At 34.9% G+C, this 27762-nt stretch overlaps 1 protein-coding gene across 3 annotated transcripts in view; it reads right to left on the minus strand.

Moving 5' to 3' along the window:
- Sgcz (sarcoglycan zeta) overlaps positions 1-27762 on the minus strand; it is a 468968-nt gene that overhangs the window by 124406 nt on the left and 316800 nt on the right. For all 3 annotated transcript variants that reach the window (XM_008846074.1, XM_008846075.1, XM_017801339.1), the window contains one exon: positions 10575-10662. In XM_008846074.1, the coding sequence (XP_008844296.1) occupies positions 10575-10662 (88 nt within the window). The remainder of the gene's footprint in view (positions 1-10574; positions 10663-27762) is intronic.

Here is a 27762-nt window from a genome sequence, read left to right on the forward strand (position 1 = left end):
TGCTGCATCTATATATGACTCTTGGTAGGATGGTCATTTTCACAATATTAATTCTTCTAATCCATGAGCATGGGAGGTCCTTCCATCTTCTGATATCTTCCTCAATTTCTTTCTTTAAAGAGTTAAGATTTTCCTTGTAGAGCTCTTTAATGTCTTTGGTCAGGTTTATTCCAAGAAACTTTTTAGTATCTCAGGAATGGAGACATCTTTTGGGATACAGAAGAAACATCTCAACTGAAACTTTTACATCTTAGTGCTTAAGTAATGAAATGCTCATTGCTTTAATGAACATATTGTAGCCAAACAGTCTGGTAATTTAGCTTCTTGTCTACAATTTTCTGACAAGTTATATCTATATAGGTCATGCTATTGTGTTGTTTGAAAGTTATCTTTGTGGTTTCTTCATATATATATATGTATATAATTTATTTAATAACCACATGATTCATAGAAACAATTCATTACAACAACATTCACATATTCAATAACAGTTTTCTGAGCAAAGATGAATGTGTTTCAAAATTGGCTGTAAATTTTTAGGTTCACAGTGCTGAATTTATACAGTTATACATTACTGTACTCAGCATAAGCCCTATAAGACATAAAATTGAATGAAGTTTTAACCTTTAAGAAGATCTCCATTTCATTTTAAAATATATTGTTTCATCCAGAAAAACTCTTTTTTAATGCAACTAACACTTAGTTTTTTGTACATGCATCTCTAATCTCTATATATTTGATTATTACTACTCACAGTCGGTTATTTTCTGAGATCCTTGGCACCTGAGCATGGATATAAAGTCATCAGGTAGATGTCAATGGTAATGTTTTTCATATGTACTAATTAACATGAAGCAAATTTTTATGCTTCCTCCTCAAATATAACTCATTTTTTATTTATTGATTTGTTTTTTGTATTTATATGGAACATCCCAAACAATCTTATTCATCTTTTTACCCACTTCCCAAATGGCACCCTCCCATGGCTCCACCCCACCACTGGAGCCCTGTTATACTCTGTCATCCCCTGTTACTGTCCACTGTGTTGTTGGTGCCCCCAGCTGTTTCCCAGTGCTTGTCCTTCCACTGGGTCTATTCAGCCTATCTAGAGTTCCTTGTTTTAGGAAGATCTGCATCTTTCTCATCTAGCAGCAATCAGTTGCCAACACTCGTTTAGATAAGATTGGGGTCTGCTATTCATTTTCGCAGTTCTATGCTGGGTTACTGTCTTGCAGTCTTTTGGGTTACCCTGGCCAACAACTTAAAGGAAGGTATCTCCTGTCTGGTGTTATTTCTTTTTATGTAGCCTTTAGCTACACACATGGACTCTTAAAGAAATATACTGATCACTTTAATCTTTGGTTACATTTTTCTATTGGGTGTTCAAGACAATAGAGTTAGCCCAGATAAACCAATTTATTTTTACTCTTAAGGTCATTTGAGGATCTGTTCCTCAGGGATCACATGGACTTGGAAGGAGCCCCTGGCTCTTTCTTTTACCAATTCCATCTATGTGAGGTTAAGTCAAAGGTCCTGCTCAACCACAGCAGGCTTCATTTGGAAGTATGGAGGAAATGTTTCCTCTGTGTTGACGCTCCTCTTTATAGACTAGACACCAGTGTTCACACTGGGTTTTTGTCTGCTTGAGTTTGCATGGGTCTTGTGCATGCTGTCATCATTGCTGTAGGTTCATATAACAGTCCTAATTTTTAAGAGTGTCTCTCTTCTGAATATCATAGGCATCTGTTTCCACTTAAAACCTTCCCAGAATAATTAATTAATCCTAAACCAATTTATATCAATTTAACGAATATTAAGGAGTCAATTACACAATTAATAATGATCAGAAGATAAACAACACATTAATCACTGAAGATGAATATGATGCATTAAAACTAAGTGAATCTCTTTTCACTTTTTATCTATTCTCCAAGATGGCATAGTTTATCACATATAAAATACTCATTTTTTATTAAGTTGTCCAACACTGTTACAATATTGTCTCAGTTATAAATAAAATAATTGTATTGACATGAAAACCATAAATTTTTTATCTGAGAGTAATCTTTAACCTTCTACTTTATATGTTGCACACCATCTATAGTTAATTAAGCGATTCCCAGGTGTTCACAGTAATTGTTTTAACACAAGATTACATGTCAGTTTTGGGGTTCTAAAATATTTATCATAAAACTGTCATCTACATTGTCTCACTTAGAAACAAAACATACTGATGTTCTGTATCGACACACACACAAACAGCTAATTGGACTTGCTAAAATGTTCTGTGGATTAAATTTCATTTAAAATATATTTTAAGGTGCTGGAGAGATGGCTCAGCTGTTTAGAGCACTGATGTTCTTGAAGAACACCTGGATTTGAATCCCAGTACCCACATGGCTGCTAACAACTGTCTGTAACTCCAGTTCCAGGGGATCCGACAGCCTATTCTGTCCTCCGCAGGCACTGCATGACATGGGTGCACTCACCTACATGCAGGCAATACACACACACACACACACATAAGGAAAAAATAAATAAAATTTAAAAAAATAAAAATATATTTTAAATCAACCAGGATTTCAAGGAAGAATAAAAGAAGATCCAGGGTGCCGATTTATTTAACCCATCTTTGCATTCTACATTTCAAATTTTTATAAGTGTGAAAAGCGGAACCCAGGATGTATAGTAAAGATGATGCCATTTTGTTCTGAGGACTCAATATTGGGAAGCGTAAGGTTTAAAAAGGTTTGTCAACTGGTTTCTTCCTCTAAAAGTAAAAGATAAGTTTAAACTTTTAATGTTGTAGAGAAGAATCATAAAGGCAATCTGGCAAAATAGTGTCATTTTATCCACGAGGGTCCATGGGTTTTGTCAAGTGCACAGAAATTATTTACCTGTAGATTTAATAAAAAGTATAAACACCCTTACTTCTCCTTCACATCTCCTATTCACCAGTCAAGGACTTTCTTTTCCCCCTACAGATGAGTTATGGAATTTGGGAGTTGTTCAGATAGACGCACTGAAGGGGTACCCCAATTGCTTCACCCTGCAACCTTGTTCAGCATGGAAGAAGCCAGAGTGGTCTGCATCCCAATTCCCTATCTGCCAACGGGGTAACCTCTTCAGAGGATGGTGTGATAAGAATAGGAGGTAGGAATTGGCTAGGCAGTTAGGGTAAAAACAGCTCAAAGAAAAGTAGCCAATTTCTTGACTAAAACTCACAACATCCTTGGGCCTCTTAGCACCATACTCTGCTCCAAAGGCCAAAAACATCTAAAGTATTTGGGAGCTCTTATCTAATCCTTAAAAAAATTTTAGAGTTACCTCTTCAGAGGGGTGAATGTTAGAGTAGCAAAAAGCCCCATAGAAAAAGAAGAAAGAGTACATGAAATTATCAAAAAAAGTGATGGGGAGATATGGGAGGAGTTAGAGGGGAGGGAGTGGGCATGGATTTGACCAAAACACCTGATATGCATGTATGAAATTCTCAATAAATTATTTTTAAAAATAAAATAAAATAAGATAAAATGGGCTTAAAAGTTATAAACACTAATGGGCTCATAATGCATACTGTGCTTCAGGGAATGTTCCAAAACATTTAGTGAATTAACTTTCTTGGTTTTCAGGCACACTATAGGAGAAAATACATGTATTAGACCATGAAGGTGATGAGAGGCGCATCGAGTAAAATAGATGTAGTCAGATACCTGGGAGTGACATGGCTAGAAGTTATCTGGCTTTGACTCCATGCTATTAATGTTTAAATTTCCTTTTCAAAATTAATGGCTGAGAACATCATTATTTCATTGTTAAAACATAACATTTTGATATAATAAGTATAAAATTGTATGGTTTTCCTTAGACTATTGCTATTAGTGAAAAAGCTATATATTTCTCGCCTATATATTCTATGTGTTACTTGCCTCCAAGAGCATTAAGTTTACATGTTCTAGGGAGGAAAATTTTATGTCCCACAGAGCATAGCATATATGTATAGTATGCATTATGTATTTTTTTGTGTTTATAATTTTTATTAGATATACAGGCATGTAATTCTACACAGCTGACCAAACCTCTGGACTTTTCTTATGGGTGAAATGAATATTTGGCTAAACTGTCTTCTTTATGGTTCTTCTCTACAACTTTAAAATAGAAACTTATCTTTTTCCACTAGAGGAAAAAATAGGTTGATGAATCTTCTAAAACCTTACATTCCCCAACCTTTAGTATTCCTGACAAAATGACACCACCTTTACCATACCTCCTATGTTCCTATGTTCTGATATCTACAAAATTATTTTATATTACATAACTATTATATGGCATTCCTTATAATATCATTAGTGAAAAAACATATATTCCTATATGCTTTAACAACTTTCATTCACGTTATATTCTGAACCTCTGTTGCGGCACATGTAAGTTACCATCCATGTCCCCTGACCCTGGCCCATCATTAGTCTCCCTGGACAAAAAAGGTCTTTGAGTCAGTCAGCCTGTGCTGATTGTGCTGCAGGAGCTGACTGCTGCAGTTTTCACCACTATGTTGTATTTAAACATCCAAGTATGGCCCAGGTGTGGTGGCTCACACCTTTAATCCCAGCACCCAGGAGGCAGAGGCAGGCAAATCTGTGAGTTCAAGGCCAGCCTAATCTACATAATGATTTCCAGGACAGCTGGGGCTACAGCAAGACCTTGTCTCAAAAAGACCAAAAAAAGAAAACAACAACAACAACAACAACAACAACAACAAACCATACAAGTATGAACTACCAAAAAGGAACTTGTGATAAATAGGACTACAACTTTGTTTCATACCTTCCAATTAACATTTTTCCTTATGACCATGGAATCAGGATTAAGACATTGATAAACATAATAGTTCAATAAACTGAAAATGAGGAGATATAGACTGAAATTAGGTTTTTATACAATTCTCTTAGGCCACAGATTTTTTAATGAATGGAAATTAACAATATGGAAGATGCCTAAATTATTCTGACAATAATAGTAGCAAATCCTAGGAGCTAATTCTATAGGGTTTATTTTCTAAAATTGATTAAACATTAAACAAGGAGAAGTTTGACAAAATATGAGGTGCTATTTGAAGCATAGCAGTGTGGTTTTAAGCACACTTTAAATAATCAGAATGATGTTACAATTTAAAAAAAATATTTTACTTATTATTTTTATTTTACGTGTATGAATGTATTGCTTGCATGTATATGAGCTCACCCATATCGTGCAATGCCGCAGAGGTCAGAAGAGGGCTTCGGATTCCCCTGCAACTGGATTTAAGGACGGTTCGTAGCCCCCATGTGGGTGCTAGGAATCGAATCCCCGGTACTCTGTGAGAGTAGTCAGTCAGTGCTCTTAATACCTGAGCCATCTCTCCAGCCCCGTAATGTTCCAATTCTTATATGCCCACATACTGTTCTACTCAGATAATGCTGTGTACGGCTTATGATGTAAATTCTCATTATGCCTATTATTTGGCCAGGCAAACAAGCCATTTTGGGTTTTCCAAAAGTCATCATCTGGGATTGAAAATTAAATAAAGGAGGTTATCTAAAGAGTTAAAAAATATTATAAACAAGTTGTACCTATTAGGATTATTCTTTTAAAATTTCTGTTTGTCCTTTTTATATCTTGTATGTGTAGACAGTTGAAAGAATCATCCGAGAAAGATCAGGTAAGTTTAGCCACTGCTTTTTGTGATGGTTAGTGTTAACTGTCCCATTGGCAGACTGGGATCTCCTGGGAGATGCGTCTTTGGTCTTGCCTGTTGGGTATTGACTGGCTGAAATCAGAGTAAAACTTGCTGGCTTTGGAGGATGGACTGTGCGGTGTGGAAAGGGTGAGCTGAGCGCTAGCACCGAAGCATTCACTTTTCTCATTTGACCACAGCCATGATGCCACCAGCTATTTTAAGCTCCTGGAACCCCTACTGCCTTGCAGTGGTAGACTAGGAACTGAAAATTTAAACCTAAATAAGCCTTCTCCCACAAGTTGTTTTTGTCAGGGTATTTTATCACAGCAATTGGGAAATAAGCTGATGTTATTTTGATAAAGTAAATACAGAAAATATATTATAAATAATTGCATGCTGAAAAAGAAACCTATAATTAAATACCTCACTTAGTGTTCCAAGGTTTATTAAAGAGCAATCATTCTGCTGAAACCAAAATTTATATCTTTAAACTAATTCCAAATGTATTAAATCTATTCTATTAAGGATTGGAGTAACATTAAAAGAATAATAGATGTCTTTATGATGTTTTAGAAAATATTGCATTTTTAGTGAACGCCAACAGAGCACCATCAACTACAAATTCTTACCAAAACTCTAAGAAAGTTTTATTTACACTGTCACAAAGAAATGACTTTTATTCTGTATATCAAATTGCAAATCTTTCCTAAGAGAATAAAATATGCTTCACAAAGTGCATAATTCAATATTTTATCCACATTATCTGAATGTAAGCCATGGAGATTATCATCATACTAACAACAAATGAGAATATATCTTACCTAAAATCACACACCATTTATCTCCTCTATAAAAAGAATATTATGCTAACAAACACAGTAATTATAGATTAAATAATAGAAAACGTTGACCCTGAGTGGGATTCTGAGACTTGTTTAAGAAAGATCTTGCTTTCTTTTTGGGGAATCTGACTCTTTGCATGTTCTACTTGCTTTAATAACTTTTAACAGTCTCATTCATTTCTTTCAGGTTTATGATAAGATGAGAAATTTTGATGAAAGAACTTTTATACATTTATCCCCTTCAAAGTTAGAAAGATCACAAAAACAGAAAAGTTAGATATGGTGGACAAATTCTGAAATTAAATAGTCAAACTTAACATAAAACTGGAAACTTTAGAAGTTCAAAAAAATAGGTGAGGTTAATTTTTGTACCAAATTGCAAAAGGATTTAGATTGACTTTGACTCTAGTTATACAAGAGAATAATTTGCTTTGGTTTTATAGGCAGAAAATGAGTTTGTCTTAAAATTAGCGTGTTGGAGTTGTCATACTGCTGAATTACACGTCTCTTTATAAATACAGAAAAGTAAGTTTATAGTGAAGAAAGGCAGTATCTGATGCAACTCGTACATAATTTTGGGGACACAGTGGAACAAACACCTACTGACAAAATAAATTTTCATTTCCCATATATACAAGAAATAAAATCTGGAAAAAGTATTCAGTCTGATGGAACTGACAGCAGTTAATGGTAATTGATATATTGGTCACAGAATTCAAGAAAAACTGAAATTCTATTTTATAACTATTTGTTGATTTTGGGGCAATATTTCTTTAATATTTACAAAGATTATCATTCCAAAGTATTAAAATCTTGGACATGATCCTCAACAGAAACTAAATAGAGAAGGAAAGGAGGAAAAGTTAATTTAAATAGTTTCTTTATATCATCACAATTAGTCTTTTAAAATGAAACTTGATTGAATATATTGCTAAAATGTATTCATCTCTAAATTCTATAGAAAGTTAAATTTAACTTTTCCTTATTCAAATGTTCATACACGGTATACATTGGCTGTGATGTTTTTGTAGAAATCTGCAAGTAGTCATGATGTGACATATCTACCTTAATTACAGTCAAGGAGAAAATACAATGCATCATAACAAAATCCATCAAAAATTAAAAACCCCACTATCAAAATCATAGGGAATGGTCTGAATATGATAAAAATAGATTGTATGTGGGGAGCACGGATGGGAAGGGCTTCTAAATTGAATTAAGAACTGTTGTATGAAATGTAAAAAGAGATTAATAGAAATGAAAGAAGGTCTAATATGGAAAAATATATTCTATGGTATTCTCGAATAAAAAATTAAAAATATGGATATATTCTGCATGTTACTGCCTCCCATTTGTATAAATTAAAACCACTACCATCCTTGGAACAGCATTCAAAGTAAGGGTCATGCCTGTTTTAGGGAAGAAATCCTTTGTCTTTAAAAGATAAGTGTTTCTTTTTGAGCTCATTGAATTAGAATATAATTACATAATATACTATTTACAACCCTTGCCTTAATGTACTTTTATGTTTATTGAAAAATAAAAACAATGGAATTATATGACAGTCTACAACAGGGCACCCAAACTGCCAGGTTTTAATTTAAATTTTAGAGGATAAAGTACATTTCTTGTTACAGAAATAGTTGCATATTCAATTAATCTATCAATGTCTTCCACTGAAAAGAAAACAATCTTTTTTTCCCCTTTGCTCTTTCCTCTTTTTATCTTATTTGGATAATATTACTATTACATTAAGTCCAGTATGGGAGAGTGATTAAAGTGCAAGAAAAATATACTCTCTATATTCTGATGGCATTTGACAAGACTCCCTATAACCAAACAGCTGCTTCAAGATAGGCACGAATTATGTAACTATTGACATTAAACTTTGGTGAATATCCTGAATATTCATAGCTTTCAAGCTGATGTTTCTACAGAGAACTTCTTTAAAGATGAAAAACTAAATTCAATACAAAGTTCTAACTATAAAATTACTAAGGGTTTTTTTTTTTTTTTTTTTGGTCTTTTTGAGACAGGGTCTCCTTGTAGCCCCAGCTGGCCTGGAACTCACTGTGTAGACCAGGCAGGCCATGAATTCACAGAGATCCGCCTGCCTCTGCCTCCCAAGTGCTGGGAGTTCTTAACTATAAAATTATGATATGGAAAGCCAGCTTAGTTTAGACCTGTCTCTGCCGGCCCATTTATACAATTCTAAAAAAATCAGTAACATTGAGGACAGGGTGATCTTCAGACAGTCATTGTATTAGTCAGGGTTCTCCAAAGAAACAGAACCGCTAGAATGAATATGTGTAGAGATTTATCAGCTTAGCTCACAGGATAGAGTTCAAGTAGTCCAACAACGGCTGCACCATACTGGAGAGGCTGAGAATACATAGTTGCTCAGTCCATAAGGCTGGATGTCTCAGTAGTCCCAATCTGGTGCTGAAGGTCTGACAAATTCCAAAAGATCAGCCAGTCTTCAGTCTACGGCAGCAAGAGGAACTCACCACCGAGAGAGAAGGCAAGCAGCAAGAAGCCTAGCATTCTCCTCTGCCTTGGTCTTTTATACCGGCTGCCATCAGAAGGTAACGCCCACATTTAGGGTGTGTCTTCCAGCTTTAGATGATCCAATCAAGAGGATCTCTTTCATTTCAGTTAATCTCAGATCCAATCAAGTTGACACCCAGGATTAGCCATCACAGTGATACATCCACCAAACTATTTCTCCCCTATAATTTTAAATAAATTTGCTTAAAGGTCCTTTAATAAGTAATAGATTATTAAATCACAAAGTATCCACGTATGGCAATTAATTGATAGGTAATTGTATACTAATCCTTTTATCTTCATTAAATCAAGTAATTTACTACAAATAGTTTATGTATCTATAAAATGTCGACACAATAAACAATCCTGATTATATATTTCATATTTGAAAAAAATGTGATTAAAAATGTGAACCTCAGTGATTCAAGTATAAATAAATATTGGAATTAAATTAGGATAATTCAATGCTCAAAATTATAGGTTAATTCTCTCAGACTGTGAATATGGATATGGTAGATAAAGATAGCAATGTAAACAGTATGATAGAAAATAGTGCTATACAATACCACTGACATGTAATTTTATCACAGATCATATACTTATTCCAAAATATTTTGCCATTTATTGGTATATCAAACCTGTACAATTTTATATAATTTTAATTGAATATTTATTTGCCTTTTTCCTTATAAAACCTGAGTCAAGTAATTATTCCTTATAGTTTGACTTAATATGAATATCTAAACTCAAATGTATTTGACAAAGCTAGAAAAATCTGAAAGGGCTGAAGATGTAACTAGTTGGTAGATTGTTTATAGTCATGAAGCCCTGCATAAATCATAATCACAGCACCTGGGAGTTAGGAGCACAGAAGGATCAAGAGCTCAGGGTCATCCTCAGTTATATAGCCAACTTAAGGTCAGCCTGGCACATGAGACCCTGTTTCAGGTAACCAAGCAAGCAAGAAAACACAAAAAATAAGAATATTTTATCTTTGAATTTCAAATCTTAAATCTTTCATATATAGATAATGTAAACCAAGCTTTATCAATAACTGATAAACATTAACATTTACTATTGTCAATAATTGTTTAATTCTTAATATTTGTAAGCAAGTAATGTTCAATCAAAAGTTATTCTCTTAAAACAAAATACTTAGACTTCATAATGTTTTATTGCTTAATAGGTTTTCTATGTCTGTTTACTATACTTTCAAATATATTATCAAAAGTATTTTTAGATAAAGGTATATTTTGAATTTGAGAATAATGAACAGCCAAACAAATGTAAATTCAGTCATACCACAGCAAATTGACTAATAACCACTCACTAGAGGATATAATAACCTATCAGATCCCATGCAAGCTAACTATATTGTAAGGAGAGGTATAGTTATATCACTTTTTTACCTTAGCAAAAGGAATTTATGTAGAGTAAGATGGAATGAGAAAACTTTACCTCTGAACACTCACCGACTGTCAGCTGTCCAGTGAGCTGTCCCATGTGGTTTCTTGCATTCACTGTTACATTCCGGTCAGACTGTAAAACCAGTGGGCTATCCTGGGAAACGTGTAAAATAACTCAGTCAAATAAAGGATCTAACTGTAGTCAAAGCATTCATAAAACATGCTATAAATGTTATCAACATTTTATTACTTAAAGTGAGTTAAAATTTTATTACTTAAAAATTTATTGCTTAAAGCTTTTATCATATAATTAATTTACTTTGTTCATATTATGTTTACATATTATTCTTCATGTTCTTTACTTGATCATGCCCAAATGGCAGGACCATGGCAGTACCTGGTGCAGTCTCATATCTACTACTTAACATAGTGCTAACAGAAGCACATACCATGTCTTTATTAGTTAGAATGCCTATTAATTAAATATGTACTACCTTGTTTACCTTTCTCATTTGGGAATGCTCAGTGAATTATACAATGACTGATACAAAGTGGCTTAAGGTGTTTGCCTGGATATTTCTTTTGAATTATATTAGTCCAATTAGTTACTGACATTAGCACTTAAAATAATTAATTTATTGAAGGAAAATACCATTGCCTGAGGAAACTTCCTGTCAGTATTTTTCAGTCATCTGCCTCAGACAAGTAACATAACTTTCCAGATTCTCATTTTTTAATATAAAATGTAACTGAAGTGATTATTTGCAAATGATGCATTTATTCTTCCTTCAAATACTTATTGTGTATAATAAGAAGTTGGGATATTTAAGTCATAAAAACAGAATAATAACTACTCTATAGCTTGCCTTAAGTCTCTTCAAAAACCATCTTTACCATCCAGGTACTATGTTGTGAATAAAAACAATTATACTTATGTAAATAATCCATCTAAATAATCAAAATTAGGGTTTGAAATTATTTATTTGTTTATGCGTGAGTAGATTAGCTTAGACATTTTACTAAAACTGTCTTTAGTAAATACCTATAAACATGCAAAGAATGTTTTTCTGAATACATATAAACATGCAAAGATGATCAATGATATGTGCATTTATGCAATGCAAACAACACATGTAACACACACATAAACATAACACATGTCTTAGGGTAGCAGGTGTTTCAAATGTATATAAACTGAGATTTGGTAAGACTTGATTTTTAAAAATAATTTTCAATATTTACGAATGTATTTACTCTGCTAGAATACAGTTTTATAAAATTACTGCATTTAACTACATTTCAGTCTGTCTCTTATCCTAACTCAGTTTCTTTGGCCACAAATCAAAGTTTTATTTCCTGCATTAAAAATTCATCTAGTTCTTCTCCATAAGTACATCTATGAGTTCCATGGTGGTAAAGTTCAACACATTTTAAAAGGTGCTCTGAATTTAATAAAATTAATTTTCATGTAAGAAACATAAAGATCTTCATATTTTAAATTTTGTGAAAAAGGTAGTTGAATTTACATTTATAATCTTTCAGAATATTTTATGTAATCTAATGTTGTTTAGATTTGTAAAATTTGTTAGACTATCTGATTTCATTTAGATTACTGGACATTAAAATAAATGTGTACGTCAAAGCAGTATAACCTCTTGTATATTTAATTTAATTTTATATATGAAGTATATTATTAGAATTATTGCTTAATCAAGTATCTTAAGTAAAAATGTACATTTAAAAAGCAATACTCAACAGGCCTGTAATTTGTTTTAATAAATAAGTTGATTTGAGTAGAACTGAGAGTTAAATCCCTGTACATTTTTATTTACAACATGTCAATTCACTCTTATGCTACATGCTGGGATCCCATTGAAGTTTTGTCCCTGGCACATTTGCCTTCTAATTACTCCACTACATTTTCTTTTAAGACAATATTTATTTCTAGATTAAAAATCCTAGGAATCTTAGGACCAGAACATAACCTTCGACATGATATTCATTTGGTTTCAGATAAATGCATGCATGTAATTAAGTATATATAATGATGAAAATAATGACAGCCCAGTGGCTTACCTAACAGTGATATAGTCCTAAAATTCTAAATGATTTAAAGTCTTATACTAGATGTATAGATGTATTTTTCGTTGACAGTCAACAGAATGAAAGAATTTCTTAAAAAATGACATTTGGGAAATGATTCTCTAAATGAAGATTTGTATACTGATTTTGTCATTTTTCTTACAACTCATTTCTGTTTCTCCAAAAGGCGTTCTATGTGAAAAGAGCTGTCACAAACATTTAATTTGTATGAATTTCCTTTATAGTAATTCTTTATATTCTTTTATATGCCTTTGTTCCAAATCTTAGAATGCAAATATGTCACCTTGGATATTAAAGCAAAGAAATAATTATCTTCTTACATCTCATAAATGCGTAGAACATGTTTCAAGGTACTAACTTGTGGAGTAAGAATGAGCCTCCGTGCTATGAAGATCAGTAAGTAGTCACATTATTATTCTGCACAGTACACTAGTGTAAATATCTGTGGGTTTCTTTTTTGTTTATTTGTTTTGAAAACATAGTTGTTATATTCAGGTAATTTTGCTCCAAACTAAGAAATCCTCCATAATAGAAATAAGATATTTCAGTTTTCTAGAGCCGACTTGCATCCTGTGTTTAATTCTAGAAGACTCCCTGATCCTTTATACTATTCTTTAGGAAGGCCAGGGTGCTTCTGGTTTTTCACTTGTATACTTACCAGTAGTTCTCTGATGCATTTGTTCTTTATAGTTCTTTGATGAATACATTCTTTATGCAAAAGACTTGGGAAGCACCTCCGCTAATGATATAGAAAAATCACAATATTCTAAATATCTGTCTCCCACTCAATGCTTTGTGATAGTTTCCATACTAACAAAGGGAAATTGTTCACCTCTTATTCCATTTTCTTCTGCTTTGTTTATGACAAATCTTACTGAATATCTGTGATGCACTGGCTCTCTGGTGCTTGCTCTATACCCAAGAGCATCCCAAAGGAGATGACTTTCTTTTCTTAGTGAATTCATAATCTTGAAAACTAGAATATATCTGAACAAAGAACGTTAGAACTAACAGACTGCTTTGGCAGAGATGTCTTTCACAATCTCTTAGTTATGCTGATGAGAAGACATGTTTTAGACATGTAGGACTGAAGAAACAGCTTAGCAGTTCAGAGCACTGGCTGCTCTTGCAGAAGACCTGGATTCTGTTCTCAACACCCACATGGTTGTTATCAAGTCTTTACCTCTAGTTCCAGGGTACCTGATGCTCTCTTCTGGCTTCCATGGGCATTTCACGTACACAAATGGTACACTTACATATATCCATTCAAAACACAAAAGTAAAATATATATATTTTTAAAAAAGATTTCTAGGTAAGCAAAGAACTTGCTTCAGGTAAACATTTTCTTAGAATAACCTGATAAGCACAAGTAGAAAGTGGAACAGTAGTGAACATTTATTGGCATTTTGCCAATGTCAAAAACTGATCCAAATACTTTGAATATTTGAGGTCCAGTCCTAACTCTATCAAATCCTGTCTGCTTGACTTGACTAGTTGCTTGGTTTTACTTGGTTCTTCTTTAATAAAACACGTCTAAACATGTTATTTTTGGCTTATTAGTAGGACTAAATGAGAACACACATAAAACTTGCACCAGTGCCGAACTTGCGCTGGGAGTGCTCTTACCACTTGCTTTGATTGGTCATTCTTCATTGTAACTATTGTGGAAAAAGTGTGGTGCATAACTTACAAATGACAATAAATATTAGTTTGCTTTGGTCTGTCTCTATAGCCTGCCCTAGTAGAAGGTAGTACCTTTTGGTGATTTTCTAAAGCATCAGAACAAAACTTGAAGATGAATGAAAATGTTTTCCATTTTAATTGATTGACATTTTCATAATACGTATAATGAATTTTAGTCATCTCACAGCCCCATTCTCCTTCCACTTACCTCATCTCCCAACAAGCATTGATATTCTCTGAGGGAGGGATGGGACCTCATAGGCCCATATGTCATCCAAGAGGAAATGTTGATAGGTCCAATCTTGTGCAAGTCTTCCGCACATAACCACAGTTCTGGTGAGTTCATGAGTACAAAGGCTATGCCACGTCAAAACAACATTATGATGCACGTTTCCCTGTCTCTACACTTCCACTTTTTCTGTCCCCTCTTCTACTATGTTCCCGAGCCATGCAGGCTGTGCTATAGTTATCTAAGTTGGGAGGAAACATCCACTCTTACCTATTCATTGCATTTTGTCCACTCAAGAGTTTCTGATTGATCACTATCTGCTGTAGTAAAAAGTTTCTGTAATGAAGACTGGACTTGGAAATAGTCTATGTTGTAAATGTGTGCATTTAGAGGCAAGGAGAATCATGACTTTTAAACAAAACAATAGTAGCATGATCCCATTTAGGGTCTGTGAACTGCCCAGCCAAGGGCTCTTGACCAAGTTTACGGAACCAATAATTTGTGATTATTCTTTGAGAACTCTCTGTTCAGTGATTTAGATCATTTTTAACTGAGTTGTTTGCTTTCTTTATGTACATTCTATCAAAATTTTTTTATATATTTAGATGCTAACGCACTGTCAAATGTGTGCTTAGCAAAGATTTGTTTACTCTTATTCTCTGGACTCGCTCTTCACTCTACTAATGATTTCCTTTGGAGAACAGAAGAACTTTAAAATTTTCTGCAATTCCATTTGTCAGTTGAGCAACTGGAGTCATATTCAGAATGTTGTTACCTGTGCCTATATGTTAAATTGTGATCACTTATCTTCTAACAGTTTCAGTGTTTCAGGTCTAACATTGATGTTTTGATCCATTTGGAATAGATTTTTAAGATTAGTGAGGCATCAGGATTCAGTCTATTCTTCTATATGCAGATATCCAGTATTCTCAGCACCATTTTTAAAAAGTATTTTTTTAAAATTTGTTACTTTTAAAAAATATTTTCTTTATTATTTTTATTTTATGTGTATGAGTGTATTGCCTGCATGTATGTGAGAGCACCTGTATTGTGCAATGCCATGGAGGTCAGAAGAGGGCATCGGATACCCCTGGAACTGGAGTTAAGGATGGTTCATAGCCACCACATTTGTGCTGGGAATCAGACCGGGGTCCTCTGCAAGAGCAGTCAGCTCTTAACTGCTGCATCATCTCTCCAGCCCCATTATTTGTTACTTTTATTTTATGTGTATGAGTGTATTGCCTGCACGTATACAAGTGCACCCATGACATGCAATGCCCACAGACAGCAAAGGGCATTGGATACCCTGGAACTGGAGTTAGGGATGTTTGTCAGCTATCATGTTGTTGTTAAGGCATGGTCTCACTGTAGCCCCACGTAGCCTGGAACTTACTATTTACCAGGCTGGCCTGGATTTCATTGAGATCCACATGGCCTCTGCCTCCATAGTGCTGAGCTTTTTAAAGGCATGTACCAAAACATTTGGCTTCAGTTTTCAAGTATTTTATCAAGCACATTCTGTATTCATTAGGAAAATTAGTCAATAAATTTAGCTTTTGTGTCTTTTCCTAGTTTGGGAGTCATGATACCAATGGGTTTGTAAAACAGTTTTGGAAGCATTACCTCCTTTTCTGTTTTATGGAATAATTTGAATATTAGTAATAGTTCTTTGAAAGTCTGATTGAAAATGAAAGTCTGAACTCTAACTTGGCATAGTTTACTTGGGAGATTTTTCAGTTATTACATTAATCTCATTTCTTGGTATAGGTCTGCTTTACTTATTTCAAATTGGTTTAATTCTAATAGGCTCTATATGATTAGAAATTCATGCATTTCTTTTAGATTTTCCAATTAAATAAAATATTAGTTTTTAAGATACTTTCTCATAATTTTATGAATTTCATTGGTATTTGTTGTAATGTCTCTTTTCATCTTAGTTTTATGCATTTTCGTCTTCTCTTTCTTTTTCTTAGTCTGGCAAAGTGTTTGTCAAACTTGTTTATTGTTTCCAAGAAACAACCTTTTGCTTCATGGATTCTTTGTGCTTTTTAAAATAATTTCTATTTCATTAATTTCTGTCTTGAACTGAGTTATTCCTTCCTGCCTACTGACTTTTTGCATGGATCATTCTTGTTTTCAAAATAATTTAAAGTGCAAAATTAAGTTGTTTATTTGTGATCTAATTTTTCAAATATGGGGACTAAGAGCTATAAATTTCCCTCTTGGGGCTGCCCTCATTGTATCCCATCACCTTCGGTTTGTTGTATTTTCATGTCCATTTAATTCAAAGAATTTCATGATTTTCTTCTTGAGTTTGTCAGTGATCCATTTATCATTCAATGGTGTTTTGTTTAATCTCCATCTTTCTGTACATTTTCTGAAAATTTGCTTGCTATTGACTTATGTTCTTATTCCATTATGATCAGATAAGAAAGGAATTAGTCAAATATTTCTGAATTTAGTGAGACTTTCTTTATGTCCTAATTTGTGGTCTATTTAAGAGAAAGTTCCATAGGCTCCTGGGAATCACTTATATTCTACAGCGTTAGGCTAAAATTTTCTGTAGGTGTCTGTGAAGTGTGTTTGATCTAGGCTGTAATTTAAATTCACTTTTGAATTTTTTTTTTGGTCTTGCTGATCTAATGATGAGATTGGTGTATGAAAGTTATGACTATTACTGTGTTGAGATTAATCTGTGACTTTATATTGAGTATATTTGCTTTATGAAATTGGGTGAGCCTGTGTTTGATACATAAATATTTGTAATTGTAATTTCATCTCATTGCATTTATACACTTGATCAGTTTCAATTAACCTTCTTAAACTCTACTGACCAGATTTGATTTGGAATGTATCTATCCAAGTTTTGGAATTAAGGCTTCCGTAGAGAAGTCAGCAGTTATTCTAATGTGCCTCACTTCTTATGAGACTCGGACTCTGTTATTTGTTGCTATCAGTACACATTCTTTGTTTTCTATGCTTGAGTTTTAAGTATGTTATGGCATGGTGAATTTCTTTCCTAGTCCTGTCTACTTGGTATTCTGTGAGTCTCTTGTATTTGGATAAACATCTCTATCCTTATTTGGGGGAATTTTTTTCCTATGATTTTATTGAAAATATTTCCTATTCCTTTGGCATTCTTCTCCCTCCAGTATGCCCATAATTTGTAACTTTTGCCTTTTCTTGATATCCCAAAGATGTTGCGTGTGCCTTTTGTAGACTTTTTAAAATTTTTCATTGACCTTGACAAAGCTATTCAACTCCATTATCTTTTTTTCAAGCTGTGAGATTATTTCCTCCAATATCTTTGCATCCATTCTGTTGGTGAGGCTTTTCACTGAGCATTTTATCTGACTTATTGTATTTTTACGACATGCCATCAGTTCAGATTGGTTTTTGTCAAAGTTTCTCTCTTTATATTGAATTATATTTTTATATTCTGTTATATTCTGAACTGGCATTTTTAGCCCATCTACCTGTTTGTTGGTATTTTCTTGGGATATGCTTATGTCTTCTATTAGTTATTTGAACATATATCATTCTTTTGTATTCTGTGCCTGAAATATCCTCTATGTAACTTTCATTTGTGATGATTACTATGAGTTTCTTTTGAATTTTCACATTGCTTTTTTATTTTATTTTATTTTATTTTATTTATTTATTTATTTATTTATTTATTGCACTGGAACATACTCATTTGAGGCTACATTTCTCCTTAAAGTTTTTGCTGCTGTTATTAAATTTGGGTCACCTTTCCATTATTAGTGGGGTATTGCAATGTTGAAGAAAGAATAGATTGTGTTAGGGTTGTGGGTACCTTTTCCTCTTTTAGACTGTTGTTCAGAGCCCCAGGCTCTATTCCCAGATCACTATTGGAAATTCAGTCTACAACTACAGTCACTGTCCAGCAGTAAATTCTCCCTGAACACTGAGTGCCAGTGATGTATAAAACAGTAATTCAGGGCTGGAGAAATGGCTGAGGAGTTAAGAGCACTAGCTCCTCTTGGAGAGAACCTGGGTTTGATTTTGAACACCCATATGGAGGCTAACAACCTTCCATAATTTCAGTTCCATGGGATCTGATACTATCTTCTGACATTTTCAGGCATTGCACAACACAAGAGCATTTATATGTAGGCAATACATTCATACATAAAATAAAATGAAAATAATAAAATATTAAAAAACAGTGATTCCTTAAGTGCCAATTATTATGGGGAGCAAAGGGGTACCAAAAGGACTCTGTGGACCAGTATATTAGTTATTTTTGGTATGGAAAGAGAAATAGTAAAAGGCACAGTAAGATAAATGAATGTTACTAGATGCTATATAGAAAGTAGAGGCCCCTGGCATACATAGAAAGAGGAATGATAGAACCAAGAAAAGGGGACACATAAGATGTGAGTTGTAGATGTTTTGCTTAAACGCAGAGTGAAACGAATAAGGTAAATATATGCACTTAAATAAGGTAGTACAGTCTCCTCTTTAAGGAGGTTGAGTCACGGAGGCTTTGTAAACTAAGGCATCTTACATTCTTTGAGAGGGAAAATTAAATGTGACAACATATAGCAAAAAAGAAAGCAAGAAAACAAACAGTAGGAAAATGAGGCATGAAGCTGTGGAACCTGGGTGGCTTGCTACAGTGACCGATATTATTATATAAAGAGGGAATCAACACAGAGGGCACAAGAGGTGGCTGGACACTGAACACGAGGCTGTATTCTCAGCTGTCTCTGTTACCTAGTAGGGGATATACACAGGCAGGCTTTTGAAGGTCAAACGGTGAACTACAGCTGACCAGAGCCTGGGCCAGCACTTCGACCACATATGGTGGTCTGGCAATAGGATGAAGCTAGGGCAAATGCTGTCAACAAATATTTATAAATGCAACACTTTCCAGAATCTAAATGAAATATTTGACACATATTTTCATCACTGAGGTCTTCATAACTCAGTGTCCTAGATTTTATATGTTTTATCAGTTTGGAATGAGGACATTCACACATGTTGTTCTACCCTGTCCTCTTCCCTTACATTTTAGATGGTATCAGCTGTACAAATCTCCTTAGAAGTATGATATTAATTTTATGAATCTCCTTATTGGTATGATATCCTCTATGAATCTTACTACATGGAAAGCTCATCCTTGGTGGCTCATTATGCTTAGTGTGTGTGCTGTGGGGTTAAAAACATCAGTACTTGATTTTGTACAACATCCAGATTTTCTTTTTTACACAGATGGAGAAGGTTTTTTTTTTTTTTTCCCAATAATCCCTATCTATTCTCAAATCCTCTGCCATTCCTCAGCATATGAAAGATGTTTGTTGAGTGTACCTTTTCATGATTTTCTCATATATACTTTATGAAAGACTAGAAACTCGGAATACCCTATTTCTCCACAATATTATTTTTATGCTGTTTTTTTAAAAAAAATTCTTGATATTTCCTTCTTCTGTTAGAAAAAATACTATTTGTAACATAAAAGGTGTTTCATAATATAATTCAATTTACTTTCTTTTAAAAAATTTTATTATTTTTATTTTATGTGTATGCATGTATTGCGTGCTTGTACATAAGTGTACCTGTGTCATGCAATGCTTGCGGAGGACAGAAGAGGCTGTCAGATCCCTTGGAACTGGAGTTGCAAACAGTTGTTAGCTGCCTTGTGGGTGCTGGGGTTTGAACCTGGGTCTTCTTCAAGTATAGTCAGTGTTCTTAAACGCTGAGCCATCTCTCCAGCCTCTCAATGTTACTTTCTTAACTCCAATTCAGAGCAATTCTTCCTTTCAAAAGAATTTTTCACTTTTAAATTTTAGTTTTATTTAATTTAACGAGTTTTGATTTGTCATAGCATTCTACATGCTTTTGAGGTAGAACATAAGGTTTTATGTATAGGATGGAAGTCATAACCTCTAGGTAATCAGAAAATTCATTACCCTAAATTTCAGTCATTTTATTTTAATCACTTTGTTGATATGCATTTCTTGCAATTGAGCATTTTTTTTTTCTTTCAAAACATACATGATGGAGTTGTAGAGACAACGCAGAGGTTAAGAGCCCTGGTTGCTCTTGCAGAGGACCCAAGAATTTGAGTTCAAGCACCAACATGGCAGCTAAAAACTGTCCTTTACTCCAGTTCCAGGGGAATTTGATGCCCTTCTGACATTCTCAGCCATTACATGACACACTTACATACATGCAGGCAATACACTCATGCACATAAAATAACAATTATAAATAAAATGTTAAATAAGCATACATGAAATCTGTGTAGTGTAAATTGTTAACAAACTGTGGCAAATTCAGCTTTCTCATTTTTAGTGTATCAGTAAGCCCCATAAATTTAACTACTCCAGACTAAAAAATGTCTAGTCTATCATTGGAGGATCCTACTTTTCCAGTCTCATTGGTCAATTACCTGGTGATAGAACCACTCCCAGGAAGGCAGGGTCACCTTAAGTTATGCTAAATAGATGGGCAGAATACCTAGTGTGTTAATAAGGTAGTGAATATTTCCTGCTTGGAACTAGCTCAGGGTCCCCGCAGAACGTCCAGACCAACCACAGCCATGTCAGTCTCTGTTAAGTCTGTCTGCTTTCCCAAACTCTTCAGGAAAGCGTAATTTCTCCTTTTCTTATTCATGCCTTTCCTACTAAACATGCTTTCTTTAAGGCTTTGGGCTGCCCCTAGCATCTTGTATTTCTTCACTTTTTCTCTAAAACTTCTCCCAGCCATGTGGCTGCAAGTTAGCCATGTGTCTGACCTCCATGTAGGCTCTAAACCTGCATGGCTCCATGGCTTTCTTTCCTTCTTCCCACTATTCACCTCCTCAAGGCAGCTGCCAAGATTACCAGCTCACCTGCTCTGAGGATTTTTCTTTAAGTCTAATAAAATTGTAAAAGCTTCTGTTTGGGTCCATTCTTAAATTCTTTTATGAATGAGACTAAGAACCCTTCAGTGGACCCTCTTTCTCCCCGTTTATCAATGAGCTACCAGAAAGTCATCAAGTTTTCTTTTTTTTTTTTTTCAGTCACTTTTTATTCTAGGTTCTTTAAGAATGTCACACAATGTAGTTTATTCACGTAAAACTCCCTGTCCGCATCTCTGACCCCATCTTACCCTGCCCCAAAAGTTACGCAGAGTTTCCTCCTTTTTCTTCATTCTTAACTTAATTTCCTCGGCCTAAATATCGTTTCTCATTATTTACTTAAATGAGAGTTTAGAAAGTCGTTTTGTGGTGAAGATTTTCTCCCGCTCTGTGGGTTTTCTCCATGTCTTTGGTTGTTTCTTTTGCTGCACATACTATTTTTTAGTTAATGAAGTCCTACTTGTCAATTGCTGACCTTAATTCCTGAGCAAATGATGTCCCATTTAGAAAGTCCTTTTTTTGCACCTATATGTTGTAGGGCAATGCCTATGTTCCTTGTAACAGTTTCGGAGTTTCAGATTTCACACTGAGGTCTTTGATCCATTTGGAGTTGCCTCTGTCCAGGTTGATAGATAGGGGTCGACCTTCATTCTTCCAATGGTGGAGATAGATCCACTTTTGGCAGGACCATTGGTTGAAGATGCTGTCTTTCCTCCATTGTGAGTTCTTGGCACCTTTGTCTACTCTCAAGTGGCTGAAATTGCATGCACTCATTTTTGGGTCTTCAATAATGGTCCATTGATCTATGTGTGTATTTTTGTGCTTACTGTGCTCTTTTTTATTTTTTCAATTTTTTGAGGGTTTTTATACTCATGAATAATGCAAGCAAAAGGTACATAGCATATACATAGTAATTAAGTAAGATAACATAGTGTTGTAAAGGTAATATAAATGCAAAGTAACAGAAATGTGAAAGCCTGGGGCAACAAACATATCTATACTGTATAAAGGTTACAGAAATATGGTACGTTGGAAAACAGAGATTTCTATCCTGGATAACCACAAGGAACAGTGCAAGATTCCTGTTCACTTCCCCATTCCAGAGTTCTGAATTACCACCACATTGCAAAAGATTTTAGCACCTGATACTCACTTCTGCTTCTATAATGCCCCCCACTTCATTGACATAATCCCTTATGTTACTTAAGATGAACTGTAAGATATTTTGACTATTACCCAGGAATTTGATGGCCTCTATTTGGATTTTGATAAATTTAGTAAGTTTATTATGCAAGATTTACCAGGAAAACTAATAAAACCATGATTACTGGTTCTGTTAGTGAGGCTAGCCAGGGACCAGAAGTTTCCAAGGTATTTTTCTAGGAAGATTCATTTTTCCTCTTTTCAGGCCCTTATTCTCTCTAGTAATTGCCTTGAATTTTTTCTAACTCTGTCAGATTTGCATAAAAACAGCACAAATACTTTTCTTTCCTGATGGTTATGGCATTTCTATTCTCAGGGATAAGTTTACTGGCAAATCTAAGGAAATTTTCTGCTCCTAGTTCAGAAAGAACTGGTCATTTTCTTTTGGGGTCTTTGCTTTGAAACTGTCTAATCAATTTTCAGTTTTCATTTTTATTACTTTTAAGAGGTAACCCAATTTGCCCATGGGGAATTGGGTGGCAAACCACTTTGGCTTCTACCATGCTAAACAGGGACACTGGGTATGGCAATTAGGGTACCCCTTCAGTGGGTCTATCTAAAAGACTCCCAAATTGCATAACTTTTAACTGTAGGGAGAAAAAAGTTCTTGACCAGTGCTTGGGAGATGAGAAGAAGAAGTAAAGGCAAGAATAGTTAGTATTAGAAGTTCTAGACAGGGAACCAGAAAAAATCAGAACAGAGTAAAATTTAAATATCCAAATCAAAGTCCATTAAAATTTCTGACAAGGGCTTCCAAGAATATCCATCTATTTGGTTCCTTTATTTGCTTATCAAGGCTGGACTCAAGAGTCATAATCTCAGGATTTGTTTCAGGTGCTTTGATAGCAGTTGGAGTGGCTACAATTAGTCTTCTAGACAGGGAAAGAGAATAAATTTAGCCATCATTTTAGAACAGTAGTGAATTGCCTCCCTTCCTGCAAGTGGGTATTACAGTATTTCAGACCAAGATTTGAAGTCTTACACCCTGAGCAACATTTTCTTATTAAGAACAAAATCATTAATGAGAAATAATAGTCTAAATAACATTTTACATGGACTTATAAATTATAGCAGCCAGTGTTTAGATGTTCTTCTTTCTTGCTGTTTGTGTTTTTACACCCCCACATTGTGATCTGTTAAAAAAAAAAAAAGTAAATGATGAGATGATAGGTATTTGGATAGATAGATGAGAGGGATCTGACTAGACTGCAAGTGGATGGACTTGCACTGGGGAACCTCTGGGGACACTGCCTTGACACAGTTGACCTTAACACCCAGGACAGAGTATATGGGTTCCAGCGCAGGGGCTATGGGAGGGTGCTGGTGGGGACAGGGCTATGAAGATGATTCACATTGCTTGAGATCTTCTGTATGAAATACAACAAAATTTAATAAAAAGAAATTTTAAAATAAACATTTTCCAAGTCTATGTATAACATCTCTAAACCTTTAAAGGAGACTTGTTCATTCAAGGGAACTGGAGAGATGGCTCAGAGGTTAAGAATGCTGACTGTTCTTGCAGAAGACCCAGGTTCGAATCCCAACACCCATATGGCCCCTAACAACTGTCTGCAACTCCAGGTCCAGGGGATCCGACAGCCTCTTCTGTCCTCCGTGGGCATTGCAGAACATGGGTGCACTTACAAGCATGCATAACACTCGTACACACAAAATAAAAATAAAACTTAAAAGGGAAGGAGAGAACTTGAGACAGGCTTATTACAGAGTTGGATAAAGTAGAAGCAACTAAAGGATATTTACATATCAGTGGAGTAAGACTTAAAGGATCACCACCAGACTAATTAGTAAAAAATATAAAATAAATATTCTAATAAAAGATTTATACATAAGGATTAAAATGACAGTATATTTCCAGAATAGAAGGGATAATGAAAATTTTAAACAGACTCATTAAAGGTCTGAACAGATTTATTGAGATGTAGAGTTGTTAAATTTAAGTCCACACCTCTGGCTTTTACTGCACACTGGGCTAAGTGGATGCAGACAAGTATTGGCTTACCTATGGCTCCTAAAAGATGTCTTTTATACTTCTCTGTATTATGCAAGTGTTACTTTTGGCTCTTTCTTTTGCCCATAACAAGAATAATTTTGCTCAAGGAAAACTAGGTCTTACCTCCTTGAACCAGATGTAAACAATGTAGAAGGAAACAGTTTTGGTGAAGCTTGGTCTGAATTCTGATCAATTTATTTCCTGTCCATATGTATGTGATATCATGCCTCCCTTCCTTCTGAAAACTGTGAATCAGGATATGTGAAACTAAAAGGAGACTGCTTCTGTTTGTAATAGAACACCCTTCATTTGAGACTCACTCTTCTGTTATAAAGTCCATTGCCTGGGCTGTGCCTAGTTAACTTTTGATGGCAAATCCCTTCCAGCCAATGTTTATTTTAGAATGTTTGGGTTTTGTTCAAGCTTTATCTATATATTACACAGTAGTTAAAGATACCAAGCTGGTGCAACTGTCCTTCTTGGATGGTTAATAACCATACTTAAAAGCCCATACTAATCTGATCAAAGGGACTTAAGGGACAGTTTTGTTCCTTGCCCTCAAAGGTCTAAGTCCCAGGGTCTATGGGAATCTCTTGATATGTCTGGTAGCTATGATGAGTCACTTGTCCTCTTGTTCAGGGAGGTTATGGAGACCCCACCAGAGGGCTGCAAAGAGGGTCAAATCAGAGGAAATGTTTCCACCATGCTTCCAAGCAAAGCCCTAGTGGAGCAGAAACTCTTGGTTTATCTTCACGTAGATGGAATTGGTAAAAGAAAGGCCCAAGGAGTCAGGGGATCATCCCAAGTCCATGTGACCCCCTGAGGACCAGATCCTCAAATGACCTTAAACTTAAAAGTAAATTGGTTAATTTGGGCCAAATGCATGGTCTTAAACACTCAAAAGGAAAGTATAACCAAAAATTAAAGTAATAAGTATATTTCTTTAAGAGTCCAAAAGTACCATGCTCTTTTTATGACTACAGCTCTGTAATATAGTTTGAGATCTAATATAGTAATCCCCCCAAAATTCTCTTTGTGCTCAGAGTTACTTCGGCTATCTGGGGTATTTTGGGATTCCACATGAATTTTAGAATGCTTTTTTTTTTTTCTAATTCTGTGAAGAATGTAGTGATTTATATTGGGATTGCATTGAATCTGTAGATTGCTCTTGGTTGGATGATGATCAATTTTATATTAATTACACCAATCCATGAGCACAGGACAGGTCTTTCAATCTCCTGGTGTCCTCCTCTATGTCTTCCTTCAGAGATATAAAATGTTCATTGTAGAGATCTTTAATATCTTTGGTCTTCCTAGATTTTTGTTTTTGAGGCTGTTGTGAATGAGCGGGTTTCTGTGAACTCTTTCACAGAATACTGGTTATTGAAAGGCAACTGATTTCTATAAATTGAATTTGCAACCTGCCAGTTTGCTGATATATCATCTGCAAATAGGGATAATTTGACTTGTTCTTTTCCAATTAGTACTCCTTAAATTCTTCTTCTTGTTTTATTTCTCTAGCAAGAGTTTCTAAAAGCATATTGAATAGGAATGGAGATAGTAGATAGCCTTATCTGGTTCCTGATTTTAATGGGAATGCTTCTAGTTTTTCTCCATGTAGAATGATGTTGGCCATAAGTTTGTTATGTATAGCTTTATTTATGTTGAGTAACACAATGCCAGTCAGGAGAAGGCTTCCTGTGACTTATTGATTAAGATAGTTCAAGAAACTCCCAAGAAACAGGCTCCCAAGTCCATGAATCAGGCTATTGTCACAGCCCTTGTGTATCTCCCAGAAATTGAAGGCAGGCACCTATTAATGAAGACAGGATATACTTCAGACATAGGTATTAGAGCAATGGCATTGGAACAGATGTGGAAGTCTCCTCCATGAATTTTAGCTCTCATAGTTTTAGAAGACACTAATAAAGCTGCTAAGGGAGAAAAGTAAATTGATGGTCCAACCCCAGCTTTAACCTAAGAACTACAAAAATGACCTAGAAGCAAACTATATTGGTGAAGTAGTGGCACTTTAATCTTGGGGGTAATCAACAGCTACCAAATTGGCCTTAAAGCCTTCTCGGTGGGAGGGAACCCATGTATGGCAATGCAGACCTAGTTAAATACACATGGCTGGAAAGGTCATAGATCTTAGAGACAAACCTAAACCTGTCACATTCCAAGACAAATGTAATTTCTTACTATATGCTAAATATTGATCCTTACATATACATACAAGTATGCCAGTCACTACTCATCAAAGAAGCTTCTTTTAATAGACAGAGAATATTACAGAGTTCCACAACCAGTGGCACAGAAAGAATAAATGTCTATGAAATCAACAGAGGGCCATGAAGACAAAAGGTCACAACTGTCAAAGTGTGGAGAATAAGAGACTGCGGAGCCTGGGTCTCTGGACAGGACTCTTATAACTTCACTTTCCCCAGGGACAATTGGGGAATTGTTGGCAGAAAGTTTGCAAGACCCAGGAGAGGAGGTTCATGACCATATGAAAACAGAGTGTTACAGGTTCCTGGGACCTTGCTCATATGAACTCACAGCAATGGTGTCAGCAAGCAAAAGACTCTGCAAACTCACTCAAACAACAAAAACCATCATAGAGCTTGGGAAATGGGCACAAGGGCACAACTTTGGTGAGGAACTATTGATAGCAGATCACTGTTGGGTGAAGGAGAGTTCAGCTTCTTTAAGGGAGTGCTGCTAGACAGGCTGAACAGACTCCAGTGAATGAATTCACACTCAGGGACATTTAGGTACATAAACTTGACTCAACATGCCTTATCATATATGATAAAATCATATATGATATATGAATTCTCATGGGTGGTCTATGGGGGGTATAGATAGGAAAGGGGGGCTAAATATGATTAGCATATATTGTATGAAGTCCACAAAAGTTCAATTAAATATATTAAATAATAAAAGAAAAATAAATTCATTTTCTCAAGTATTAAATCTATAACCCTTCAACAACCTTCTCATTCTTCTATTTAAAATTCTTCTGCCCTCTACTTCCTCAATAGTCCATTCTAATGTCTGTTATAGGTCTTGTTATAGTTTTTTGACTTGTTTAATCACTCATTTGTCCATGTCTTCCATTTGACAGGACTATCCAGAGAATATAGTGTATTTCCA

Source organism: Nannospalax galili, unplaced genomic scaffold, assembly GCF_000622305.1.
Source record: "Nannospalax galili isolate Female #2095 unplaced genomic scaffold, S.galili_v1.0 scaffold1282, whole genome shotgun sequence".
Classification (NCBI taxonomy): domain Eukaryota; kingdom Metazoa; phylum Chordata; class Mammalia; order Rodentia; family Spalacidae; genus Nannospalax; species Nannospalax galili.